The 12,810-nt window shown below is 57.1% G+C and overlaps 1 protein-coding gene across 2 annotated transcripts; it reads left to right on the forward strand.

The window, feature by feature from the left end:
* Window positions 1-2,417: 2,417 nt before the first annotated feature.
* On the forward strand, window positions 2,418-12,645 carry Crlf1 (cytokine receptor like factor 1). Of its 2 annotated transcripts, none has more exons than XM_045131533.1 (9): window positions 2,418-2,614; window positions 6,179-6,460; window positions 6,698-6,827; window positions 6,960-7,129; window positions 8,871-9,028; window positions 9,102-9,270; window positions 11,676-11,863; window positions 11,946-11,993; window positions 12,347-12,645. In XM_045131533.1, exons 1-9 carry the CDS (start codon window positions 2,503-2,505, stop codon window positions 12,365-12,367), a joined length of 1,278 nt encoding a protein of 425 aa, XP_044987468.1. In that variant the 5' UTR covers window positions 2,418-2,502; the 3' UTR covers window positions 12,368-12,645. The 2 variants fall into 2 exon arrangements, with proteins under 2 accessions (XP_044987468.1, XP_004666070.1); XM_004666013.2 differs by having other exon boundaries at window positions 11,951-11,993.
* The last annotated feature ends 165 nt before the right edge of the window (window positions 12,646-12,810 follow it).

The raw sequence follows: 12,810 nt of genomic DNA on the forward strand, positions 1-12,810 counted from the left end.
TCACACAGCAAGTGAGGGGGTCATAGATCATCTGAGAGCCCAGGTAGCAGGATTGCTGGGGCTACTTACTACATGGAGGGAAAGGCTTTTCCTAAATCCTGTCCAGTCCTTTTAGCAAATATTTATTGAGCTGTTCTTTGGCCCTCACTGGGCCCAGCGTGGAATTCCCAAGGGCCCTCAGGTATTCACAATATAAAGAAAATAAGCTGCAGGAGAGCAAGCTGTTTGGAGAGCAATGTTACAAAGACAATGAAAGACAGTGCCCAGATGGAGAGCAATGAGGATGGGTTGTGGGGGGGGGGAGCTGGGGAGGGGCTCACAGGAGAAAGTTTGGGGAACAGCATCTGGGGAAAGGAACCGCGGGGGAGCGAGGGTCTTGTCAGTATTACAGGCCTGGCATGTTTGCCCAGATGAGGCTGCAGGCTTGGGAAGAAGAGGAGCAGGGTGGCAGAGCAGAGCTGTGTTCTATGTCTTTCTCAAAACTACACTAGCTATTGGGGCAAAATCAGGAGGGTGGAAGTGGGGAGAAGCCCTAGAGGGGACCCCCATTCCCTTTAGCATCCCTGGAGTCGGAGGGGCCTGGACCAGGATGAGGGAGAGCCGGGGTCGGAATCTCAGGATGAGGATGTATATTTGGAACCAGAGCCAACAGCATTTGCTGATGGATGGTCCGCGTGGGAAGAGGGAAGGAGAAAGTGGTCACGCACAATCCCAGGTCTGCCTGGAGCACCTGGGTGGATGGGGAGCTAGTTTTCCCCGCCTCACCCTCCCATGGCCTGGCTGGGGTGGGGGGCGGGAAGCAATGTTGGCCGCCAAAAAAAAAAAGAGAAAAGAAAAAAAAGAAAGGTTTTTGTTTCCAGGCAGGAGTCACATATCCCTACCCCACAGGGAGCACGTGTGTGACAGGGACTGTGGGGGAGGGACCATGAGCGGCCTCTACTTACCCTGCGCTTCCACCTGGTCCCCTTTTCTAAAGGGGCCCACCTCTGCACCCTACTGTGCCAATTTAGATTATTTTTTGTTTTGGGAGGTTTCTGCACACTCCCACAGAACTCTTGGAAGGCTTAGCGCTCTCCACCATGAAAAAGAAGAAACTGAGGCAAAACAGACCTGGTTTGCCCCTCCCCCCAAATTGCAAAGTCCTTCATGTTGTTATCCAGAGCCTCTTGCCATGTAGGGGGCTATGGAGGGAGGGACTAACCCTCCCTTATATTCTCTTGGGGCACTGAAGCTGAGGCTGCCACCCAACCCGTAGAGTGGAAACATTGAGGGTTCGCATTTCAACCCCATCTGTAGAAACCTTGGAGGCCAGAGGACCGACCCCCCGTACCCCTCGCCCTTGGGCACTCGGATAGGGTGGAGACAAAGAAGCACGGGGGTGGGGGAAATGAGACGCCAGGGCTGGGCTGGGTCGGGAGGGGTCCCCGAAACCCAAACAGTGGCCAAAAATAATAACTTAGGGAAAGATCTCTGCGCTAAAAGACAGATAAACTATGCGTCGCTCCGGGCAGCCGGCGTTACCTGGAGGTGGCGGGCGGCGGCCGCAGCGATTACTCACCGTGTGGCGCACCCCACCCGCGGGCCGCTGAGTGGATTTTTCCGTGGGGGGATGTGAATGACTCTGGAGAAGTCCTTTGAAAGGCTTCCCCCCAAAATGCAGGGCCCAGATCCCCTCCCATGGGGATCACCTCTTTCCATGGGCCCACGCAGAGGTTTCCCACGCGGGCTCTAGAGACATCTCCAAACTGGTCTTGGCGCGAGGCGGGACAGGGGACCCCTGGACTCCATGCTTTCCTTACTTTTTTAACCAACTTTTCCCAGCCCCCCCCCCAGCAAAGGCTGCGCACTCGAGACTGAAAAGAGGCGGGATAACCCGGGAGGGTAGAGACCCATGGGACCCGCGCGCCGAGGGCGAGGAGCTGGGGGGCAACGTCCAAGCCCCTGGGGTGGATGAGTGGGGGATGGGTGAGGCTCGGGATCTCTTAGTGGGGTTGGGGGCTGGGCTGGAACTGGGGTGTGGCCCCTAATGAGGGTTAGGAGGAGCAGAGCAGGGTGGGGGCTTTAGGAGACACTGTACTGGTACTCAGTTGCAAGTTGGGAAGGACAAGCGTGTCGGAAGTGTGGATGCGGGTTGGGGGCGCTGAGTCCCAGATAGGGGGGTGGGAAGCCTTGAAAGTTACGAGGTTGGAGTGGGAGGTCCGGGGTGGGTGGGAATTGAATGTAGGGGGCTCTGGGTGGCAGGTTGGGGCGTGCGTGGTTGGTGGCGGTGGCGGAGGCCGGTGCGGGGCGCGCCGCTTCCCCCGCGGGGCCGGGCCGGGCCGGAGGCGGGGCCGGGCGGGGCCAGCGACGCATTAGCGCCTTGTCAATTGGGCTGCTCAGACTTGCTCCTCCGGCCTCCGGGTCCGCGCCCAACGACGTGCGGGAGGCCCCGATCTGCACCCTGCAGTCCCCCCGTTGGCAGTCACCGCCCTCGGCGCGCTCCTTCTCCGCAGCGCCGGCCCCATGCCCGCCGGCCGCCCAGGCCCCGTCGCCCCATCTGCGCGGCGGCTACCGCCGCTGCCGCTGGTCCTGCTGCTCTGCGTCCTCGGGGCGCCGCGAGGCGGATCGGGAGCCCGTGAGTACCACGCGCCCCGCTCCCCACGTCCCCCGGGAGCCGGAATCAGACGCCCCGAGGGACAGCACTCGTGGGGTGGGGGGGGGTAGGGAGCGCGAGCGCCACCTGGACGGCCCGGGAACAAAGGAAGGCGGCCCTCGGGGCGTCTCACCTGCGGGGCGCATCGTGCCCCTGTCCGAAGGTCTGGCTTCCGCGCCCCGAGGCCTTCTTACCTGTACCGCCCGAGCTAAGGGACACTTGGGTGGGTGAGTTGACGTGGCCAGGGACTCTCTGCAGCGCTGGGACGCCGCGTTTGCATCCGTGATCTCATAGTGTCCGGGAGCACCGGGCACCGCTTCCGACTGGGGGGCGCACGCGGTGGCCGCGCTCGGTGCAGGCCCGGAATGGAGTCTCCTCCTCCCCCTAGTGTAGGGATGAGCCCCGCGGGGAGGGCCCCTCGGCTCTGACCGCCTGGCGTGCGGCCCGGGGGTCCCCCGGGACGTGCCTCTCCGCGGGGCCTCCCTCTTCCCACCCCCTCCGCGGAACCCCGCACTTTGGGTGGACTCGGCGAAGTCCCCGCCATCGGTGGCGCTCAGAACCACTCTCGTCCGGATTGCGCGGGGCTGAGTTTCTCCAGAGAATGAAATCTTTGTGAGAGGGAATGAGAGGCAGCGAGTCCGGGCACCGCGGGCCCAAACGTTGGGGAGAAGGATCCCAGTGAGGAGCCGCAGGGCCATAGCACCCGAACCCCCTTTCCACACACACCCTTTCCCTGGAGGGAGCTCGCGGCCTGGGCATTTTCTTGGTCACCCCCACCTAACGCACACCACGACGCGGTCTCCGCATCCAGACCCGCTCTGGGACACACCCTGAGACACAAAAGACTCACACTGGCTGATGTCCCGTCACCCTGCCCTCCGACGCACGCTGCAGCCCAGATGCGCGCTCGCACACCATCGCCGCATTCCATCCCCGACACACACACACACATTCGTGGTCACACACTCATTCCACTGGGGAGGCAACACGGGGGCAAACATGTGGGCCGAGTCCACTGGGAACTTTCACACTCCGTGTACCCTATCCGAGGACACGGGCAGGGCACATGCAGTGGCACTAGAACAGCTTCGGCAGTTTGGTCTCTTCCTGGGAGTAGCTTTCCACCGAGGGTCATGTTCTTGCACCCCTCCCCCTCAGCCCCCCTCCCCCTCAGCACCCCCTCCCCCAGGCACGGCCCACCATCCAGCTTGCCCTAGGTGCCTGGGCAAGAGAGGGGCAACCCTGCATCCTTCCAGGGACCCTGATGGCTTTAACAGGCCTTGGAACTATCTTCCAACACCTATAGCACCTAGTTTTGTCTCCCAGCATGGAGCCACAGGCGAAGGTGGGGGTGGGGGCTCTGTGTGTGTGTGTGTGTGTGTGTGTGTGTGTGTGTGTGTTTCCTTTAAGGGGGAAGAAATTAAATAAAGGATTGTCACACCTCTGCAATGTGTTTCTACTTACGGTGTGTCTTAGCACCTGACCAGCAGGCGGGTCGGTCGTAAAGTGTGTCTGCAGGTACCTGCGGGACGGGAGATGGGGACCCCTGTGGAGACATTGGGATGGAGGCCACCCTCCTGCTCGGCTTTCAGGGAATCTCACACTTTTCCCTTTTAAAACACATGGCGTCCTTTTTTAATAACGGCAGCGGCTCCAGATTGGGGGGGGGGTTGTACAGGCCCCAGTTCTTCAGCGAAAGGAGGGGTGGCAGAGAGCTAAAAGCGCCGGTGGGGGGTGTCCCACTCCTCAGGCTACGGGTGGGGGCTGTTCCCAGCTGCTCCTCCTCATGGCTTGGATGGAATGTGTGCGCCCCAGTCCCCAGCGCCTTGGCCCATTGTTTGCCGAGGCCCGAAGGGAGTGCCCTGCTTAGCCAGCCGGCACCCCAGCGCTGCCAGGGGCTGGAGTCCTTGGACTCCTGTGCGCTCCAGGGTACGGGGCTTGCTCTTCATCGGATACCTGGCAGGTAGGACAGTCTTCCTCCCACTTTCTGGAGAGCAGAACCAGAGATTGGGATGGGGGGGGGTGCCAGGTAACCTGCGTGCTGCTGGAGACTGCACCCACTTACAGGAGGAGAGCTGGGGTTGAACTTTCCTGCTGGCACGGAGGGGTGGCCCACTTGGCTTTACCCCTTTCTCCCCCTCTCCTGACCCGCAGGGCAGCTGCAGCTGCTGGCAACCAGGACTGGCCATCTGAGGCCAGGCGGGTGTGGCAAAGGGGGCCAGGACCCCACTTTCCGAGAGCCCCTTCTTGCCAAACCGGGTTTGGGAGGGGGAAATGACCCACCTCAGGAGAATTGAGATGGGGTCTGGGCAGGCCCTGCTGTGCTTTCCACCCTGCTGGGGGGCGGAGGGGGACGCCCAGGCAGGAAGCGGTGGGTGGGCCAGGGTAGAGAGACGCTGGCACGCCCGAGTTCATGCCGAAGGAATTCCGAATTAGCGGGCGGCTGGCTGCCTGGGACCTCCAGGGCGGCCCCCTGGCCCCTCGCCCCCGCCTGCTCAGCTCTGGCCTGCTCTGCCTGCTCCTTCGCACGGACGAGACCTCCGGCGAGCCCTGGGCCAAGCCCCAAACGTTGCTGAGATCCCAGGCTCCAGCAAGATGCGGCTCCTGCAGCCAACTTTGCCCGGGAAAAATCGTTCTGGGGCAGTGTGGGACAGACCAGGGAGGCTTGCAATCAAGCAAACCGCCTCCCTGGGGTCTTGGATGCAATCCCTGAAGTCCCTTCTCAGTCGCCTGGGGAATCCTTTTAAAATGCAAACCAAGACCCCCCTCCCCTGCAGCTCGGAACCCTGGAATCAAACTTTCTCCTGCCTCACAGGTTGGGATTTCTGTTTATTTCCTACACTACTGCCCCAGTGCCTTTGCACTTGCAAGTCTTCCATATCAGTGGTTGCCACTAACTTGCCTCCCCTCTTATGCCCCCCTCCTACCTCTCTGCTGAGGCTCAGTCCTAAGGCCTCTTGCTTGTTGGTAAGGCCTCACTTGCTCTACCAACAGAGCTACATTTCCAACTCACTTTTCCTAATTTTGTTTTCTCTTTTTTTCCCCTTTTCTTCTGTCTCTTTCTTCCTTCCCTATCTCTCCCCTTCCCTTTTCTCTCTCCCTCTCTCCCCTTCCTCTCTCGTTTTCTTTTTTCTGATTCTTTGAATCTAAAGTCCCTATAGGGCATAAGTTCTGTGTGCCTTAGTCACTGTGGTACCCTCGGCTCTTGGCATATTGTATGCCCTGTGAATGAGTGAGTGAATGAATGAAATGTGTGGATAAGTCTCCCCAACCATGCCCAGCTGTGCCTGGCCTTTGTAAGCCATATAGAGTCCATGGTGAATGTACCTGGGAAGGTTCTGAAGTCTTGATAGCTTTGGGGTTGACCTTGCCCTTGCCCAACTAACCCTGTACTGAGCACTTGTTCCCCATGAATTCTTTTCTCTGTTAAACTGGTGCAAATGGATGGTGCCTTCTCTGGGCTGTCCTAAGCCCTAGAGGTTTTGGCAGGGTGGGACTCAAGGTAGCAACACTTCAAGTCTGATAGCTGTTCCTCTTTAACCCCAGACACAGCTGTGATCAGCCCCCAGGATCCCACGCTGCTCATCGGTTCTTCCCTGCAAGCCACCTGCTCGGTGCACGGGGACCCACCTGGGGCCACTGCCGAGGGTCTTTACTGGACCCTCAATGGCCGCCGCCTGCCCCCTGAGCTGTCCCACCTGCTTAACACGTCCACCTTGGCCCTTGCCCTGGCCAACCTCAATGGGTCCAGGCAACAGTCAGGGGACAACCTGGTGTGTCACGCCCGTGACGGCAGCATCCTGGCTGGCTCCTGCCTCTATGTTGGCTGTAAGTGGCCCCCAGGACTAACCTTGGGACACAGAATATCACCCTCTGGAGAGTGGGGCATGAATCACAGGGCCCTCCTGCATGGAGCTGAAAGGTGGTCAGACTGGAACAATCTTCAGTCTCTAGGGTGGGAATGAGCTGTGCAAGTCATGCCAACATTGCTGTTCCCTGGGAACAGCAGAGACAGTGGCTTGTGAGTCTGTGGCTGGTTCCCATTCACCCCTTGCTTTCTCCCAGTACCCCCTGAGAAACCTTTCAACATCAGCTGCTGGTCCCGGAACATGAAGGACCTCACTTGTCGCTGGACTCCTGGTGCCCATGGGGAGACCTTCCTCCACACCAACTACTCTCTCAAGTATAAGCTGAGGTTGGTGGTGTGTCCCAGCTTGGCTGTGTGACCTCCAGCTGATGTTCACCCTCTCTGATCTATGTTCCTGCTATACCCCAGGGCTGCCATAACTGGGTCTGGGGACTAAAACAGACACTCCCAATTCTGCAGGTGGTATGGGCAGGACAACACGTGTGAGGAGTACCACACTGTGGGGCCTCACTCCTGCCACATCCCCAAGGACCTGGCTCTCTTCACACCCTATGAAATCTGGGTGGAGGCCACCAACCGCCTGGGTTCAGCCCGCTCAGATGTGCTCACACTGGACGTCCTGGATGTAGGTGAGCTGGTATCTGACACACCACCCCTTCGCCAAGCCCACTGAGACCCACCACCCTACCTGAGGGGTCTCCCCCATCTCAAATCTTGTTAAGTTTCTTGGGGGCCTTCTTGTCCCCGCTAGCCTTGGCTTTAACTGTGTTTTCTGGCTATCCACATTTCAATCCAAACAGTCAGGATCCCCTCCTCCATTCTACAGAGAGCACCTGGCCTGGTGGCCCTACCCCCTCCACAGCCCAGGTGTTCAGGAGGGGGCCCCCAAGGAGCTGGGAGGGGGGCACCCAGGTCAGAAGGCACCCCAGGAAGTCAGGGCCTAGAGCTGGGGGGCTGAGGGATGGAGGCAGGAAGTAGATGATCTGCGAGCAGAATTGGGCCTAATCTAATTAGGGTGTTTCTCAGCCCTGAGCAAGCCTAGACCTTAACCCTTTCAACACCTCGCTGAGGCCTCTGGGGAGACACCAGCCTGTGTGCTGTCCATGGAGGTCCCCTGAGAGATCCCTGAGCACCCCATGGCTTGGCCTCTTCTTTGTATCCTGTAGCAGAGGCGGGCACCTTCCAAGCATCAATTGTCTCCTCAGCCAACAGAATTGTCCCACTGGGACTTTCAGTAGCTTGAGAGGGAACAGAAGTAGGTAGTGGGGGCTGGGATTTTTCAGGTCTGGAGGCTGATAGCCCCTTGGGTAGAGAAATGTGATCCCAACACTAGAGGCAGAGACAGGAGGATCACAAGGTTTTGGTTTTATTAAAAATATACAGGGTTATTAAAATAATTTTCTTCTTAAAAAAAATATACAGGGCTGGAAGGATTTCTCAGTGGTTAAGGTGCTTGCCTGCAAAACCAAAGGATCTAGGTTTGATTCCCCAGGACCCATGTAAGCCAGCTGCACAAGGTGGCACATGCCTCTGGGGTTTGTTTGCAGCAGCTGGAGGCCCTGGCACACCCATTCTCTCTATCTGCCTCTTTCTCAAATAAATAAAATAATTAAAAAAATATATATGTATTATTTATTTATTTACAAGCAGAGAGAAAGTGAATGGTTGCACCAGGGCCTCTAGCCACTGCAAATGAACTTCAGACAAATGTACCACTTTGTGCATCTGGTTTTACGTGGGTACTGGGGACTCAAACCCAGGTCATTAGGCGTTGCAGACAAGTGCCTTAACCACTGAGCCATCTCTCCAGCCCCCAAGGATCACATGTTTTGAGGCCAACCTGGGTTACACAGCTAGGCCCTGTCTCACCAAACAAACTTGCAATCTGTGACTTGTGTGCTGGGAATGGAACCTAGGCCTCACATCTAAATGATCCTCAAGCCTGTTAGGTGACCATCAATCAAACATGCTAGGAGATCTTTGCACACATTAGGAGAGCCTTCCACATGCTAGATGAATCTCAAACATACTGAGTGAACCTTGCATGTGTAGGGTGAATCTGACAGGTACTAGGTGATTTTTGAATGTACTGGGTAATGTCTCTATCAAGGAGCTCCAGTCCCAACCTGAAGATAGGATTAGGTTTCCTCCATGGGAGACGTTGCTGAGTGTTCTGTACTATTACCTGACCAATAGATCAGGCCTGGGGAGGAGAGAGCAGAGGAAGGAGGGGACAAAAGGCAGGCAGGTGCCAACCAAGCCACTTGTGACCTGGACCACGCTTCTGGGATATTTGCCCCTAGTCATCTCAGTTTCCCACCATGCCAGCCGAGAACAATCCCCAGTGACCAGGCCCGCTCCTTCCCACAGTGACCACGGACCCCCCACCCGACGTGCACGTGAGCCGCGTAGGGGGCCTGGAGGACCAGCTGAGCGTGCGCTGGGTCTCACCACCTGCTCTGAAGGACTTTCTCTTCCAAGCCAAGTACCAGATCCGCTACCGCGTGGAGGACAGTGTGGACTGGAAGGTGCCCTGCCCTGCCCTAGCCCCGCCCCGCCAGGGACCCGGACTCGGCATCTGACCCCGCCCTCACCGCGCAGGTGGTGGATGACGTCAGCAACCAAACCTCCTGTCGCCTGGCAGGCTTGAAGCCAGGCACGGTCTACTTCGTCCAAGTGCGTTGCAACCCATTTGGTATCTACGGCTCCAAAAAAGCCGGCATCTGGAGCGAGTGGAGCCACCCCACCGCAGCCTCCACCCCTCGCAGTGGTGAGCACCCCGCTCGGCTGGGTGGCCCTGGTGACAGCCCCAATCCAGTCTGTCTCCTATTATATTTGATCCAGGGTCTCATGTAACCCAGCCTGGCCTCAAACTCCCTGTGTAGCTGAGGATGACCTTGAACTCTTAATCCTGCTACCACTTCCAAAGTGCCCAGATGAGCCTGTGTGCCATCACACCCAACTTCAGCCTCTTTTCTTTCTACAAAAGGACAAAAATCAGACTGGTGGCCCCTGGGACTTCTGGATTCTATTTGGCCTAACATTTTGAGAAAGGGAAAACAAACAAACAAAAAAATAGTTTGACCTGTCTGTAGAGATTGAAAACAGGACGTTTCCACCCAAATCTAGACTCCCTAGAAAAAGTATTTCTCTAGAAAATAGAATACCACAGCTAAAGTTGCTGTGTGGCCTTTCATCAGAGGGAGCCTTTCTTTGTCCCACAGGAGCCGTCTACCCAGTACTCCATTCTCAGGCCCCTCAGAGCAACTGAGCTTAAGACACTCTCCTAGAGGCTGATGAGCCTCTGCATTTCCCTCCTTTTATGGGTGGAATGGAAATGGAACCCAGGGGTTTGGGATTGCTGGGCAAGTGCCCTACCTCCTAGCCACGCCCCCCTCACTGAGAGTCCAGGCGGAGCTCCACTTCCCAGCTACGCCCCCTCCTCACTAGGATTCTGGGCGGGGCTTTACCTTCCAACCACGCCCCCAGCCCATGTTTGATTCTTGGTGATTTTGGAGCAGTGTCTCATTTTAGCTCAAGCTACCATTGAACTCAGTCTGTAGCCTAGACTACCCTCGAAGTCAAAGCAATCGGTCTTCCTACCCCAGCCTCCCGAATGCGCCACCACGCCAGATTTGCTCTTGGTATCTTGAGACAGGGTGAGATCCTGCGCCATGCAGCCAAGGCTAACTTCAAGCTCATGAACCTCCTGCCTCAGCCTCCTGAGAGTTGGGCGTACAAGTATGAGCCTTCACATTTGGCTCTTAATGTCCCTTTCTGATCAAGGTGGTGGTTTGGGTGTGATTTCTGTGGTCCTCTGGACTGTTTATGTCTGTGGACCTGTCTGTATTAGTTACTTGAAATGTCTGGCCTTACTCCTCCTATCTGGAAAGTTGGGAGGAGTCAACTTCCCTGGGCTGTGGTCAGGTTTACCTGTCGGAGTCCAAAACAAATACTTTTTCATACTGTGGATGAGGGGATTCCTATCTTTCATGTGTTCATCCCAAAGGAGATCCTTTTTATTTGGGTGAGGACACTTAAGACCTAGGAGCTCACACAGAACCTGGACACAGTTTGCTGACTGTGATAGGTCCTACTGGTGGGATATTGAATAAACTGAGGCTGAGAATCCTAGAAGTGAGGGAGGGGCAGAGCCAGGCTCCAGCCAGCTTCCCTGCCCCCATTGGGGCCCCTCTAGGTTCTGGTCTGGGCGGGAGCAAGCTGCCGGGAGGGGTTAAAGCCTTGGCCCCTGCTCGTGCCCAGCACCTGTGATTCTTGCATGGGAGCCAGGAGGCGGCTGTGTCTGCTGGGGAGGTGGGGAGGCTGGGGGGAGGCCGGCGGGGGCCTAGGCCGTGCCAGGGCCTGTCAGCGAGTCCCCAGCTTTATTTATGACGTGAGGCCGATGTCCTTATCCTCTGGCCTGTTGGGGGCTGGACTGACTGTTGAGCCTGGCCTCCCAGCCCACTCGCTCGTCGTGGCCACTGTTCCCTTGGGCTTTCCTAGCATCTGTCTCCTTCCACCTCCATCTCACTTTCCGCATGTGGGTCTGCCTCTTTTTGTCTTCATTTTCTTTCACTTTCCTTGCTTTCTTCCTTTTCATCCTCTTTCTTTTTCCTTCTTTATCTTACCAGTTTTCTTCTTTCCTTCCTTCCTTTCTCATTTTTCTCCCTCCCTTCTCTGAGTCTTATGTAGCCCAGACTGGCCTCAAACTCACTTGTGTAGCTGAGGATGACCTTGAACTCCTGAACTTCTTGCATCTATCTCCTGAGTGCTGGGATAACAGGCATGCTGCACCATACCCAGCCTTTTGTTTAGGACAAGGTTCCACAGCGTAGTCCAGGCTGGCTTGGACTATGTAGATCAGGCAATCTCTCTCTCTGCCTCACCCTCTTTCTAGTGCTGGAATGACAAAGGACGTTACTATGACCAGAGTGGGTGAGCTGAGGACTTGTGTGTGTCCCACGTAGTTCTTCCCACTCTACCTCCTATTAAATTCCCTGTCTTGTCCCCTTATTGACTTCAGCCTCCTGGCCACCTTGCTAAAGCCAGGGGAATAGGTTCCCAGGCGCGCAGCCGGATTGCCTTGCTAGGCCTGGATTTACGCGGGCCCTTGGCGCCCGCCCGCGCGCGCCCCCTACCTACGGCGCCCCAACGTTGCCGCTCTGTCCCTTTTAGAGCGCCCGGGCCCGGGCGGCGGAGCGTGCGAACCGCGGGGCGGCGAGCCCAGCTCGGGCCCGGTGCGGCGCGAGCTCAAACAGTTCCTCGGCTGGCTCAAGAAACACGCGTACTGCTCGAACCTCAGTTTCCGTCTGTACGACCAGTGGAGAGCCTGGATGCAGAAGTCACACAAGACGCGCAACCAGGTAGGGAGGGAGGAGGGAGGGGGAGGCCTCGGCTAGGGAGGCAGCTCTGCAGCCTCCGCGACTGTGCGGTCTTCTTTCCAAGCACAGGACGAGGGGATCCTGCCCTCGGGCAGACGGGGCGCGGCGAGAGGTAAGGTGACCCAGGCACATGGGTGGGTGGGGAACCAGGTGGTGGCCGCAGCCTTTGAGTCACTGCAGTGGAATCCCGGCTTCTAATTGTCAGCAGCACTCACCATCTGCTTTGCACGGTAACTTTTAAACTAAGGGCATCCTGACTGCCCTGAAAAGTCCCAGGCGAACTCATAAAGGCAGAATAAGCATACCCTCGGTTAGCATGTCTGAGCACCTAGTGCATATGGGCGCCTAGCCAAGTGCTTTACGTGGACATACCAATGCTCAGAGAGGGGCAGGTCACAAAGATGGGACCTGAATGCAAAATCCTCTCAGGCTCTTGGGTCAGTTCGTCTTTCCTTCTGCCTGCAGGTCCTGCCAGATAAACTCTAGGGACTAGGACAGTCCTTCCTGTCTTGTGGAGACCCAGAGCCTCCAGTCAAATGAGCCACCACTGTGGTGTCACTTCCAAGGCACCTGAGTACCATCAGCAGGAGCTGGGCAGATACATTGAGCTCCCCAGACACAACTCGTGTCACGTGGGGGGCTCCTATGTGTCCGGATGGGTTGAGCTGCCCAGGACCCCTGTAGGGTCTGGGGAGAAGGGAGGCTTCCTGTCACCTAGGGTCACCTCCAAGAGTCTTGTTTAAATAAATGAGCTAATTCAGGTCCTCTGATGGTGAAGCTGTTTGGGGCTCTGGGTTGGGGGCTTTGGTAGAATACTTGAGAGACCTTGCCTCAAAGAACTCCAAAATGTCTTTCCAGGATGTAGCCATATCTAAACTTGGAGGGTGACTCTGAAGACCCCGTTGGTGGGGGGGGGGGGTTAAACCATG

The sequence above is a fragment of the Jaculus jaculus genome, chromosome 1 (assembly GCF_020740685.1).
Source record: "Jaculus jaculus isolate mJacJac1 chromosome 1, mJacJac1.mat.Y.cur, whole genome shotgun sequence".
Lineage (NCBI taxonomy): Eukaryota > Metazoa > Chordata > Mammalia > Rodentia > Dipodidae > Jaculus > Jaculus jaculus.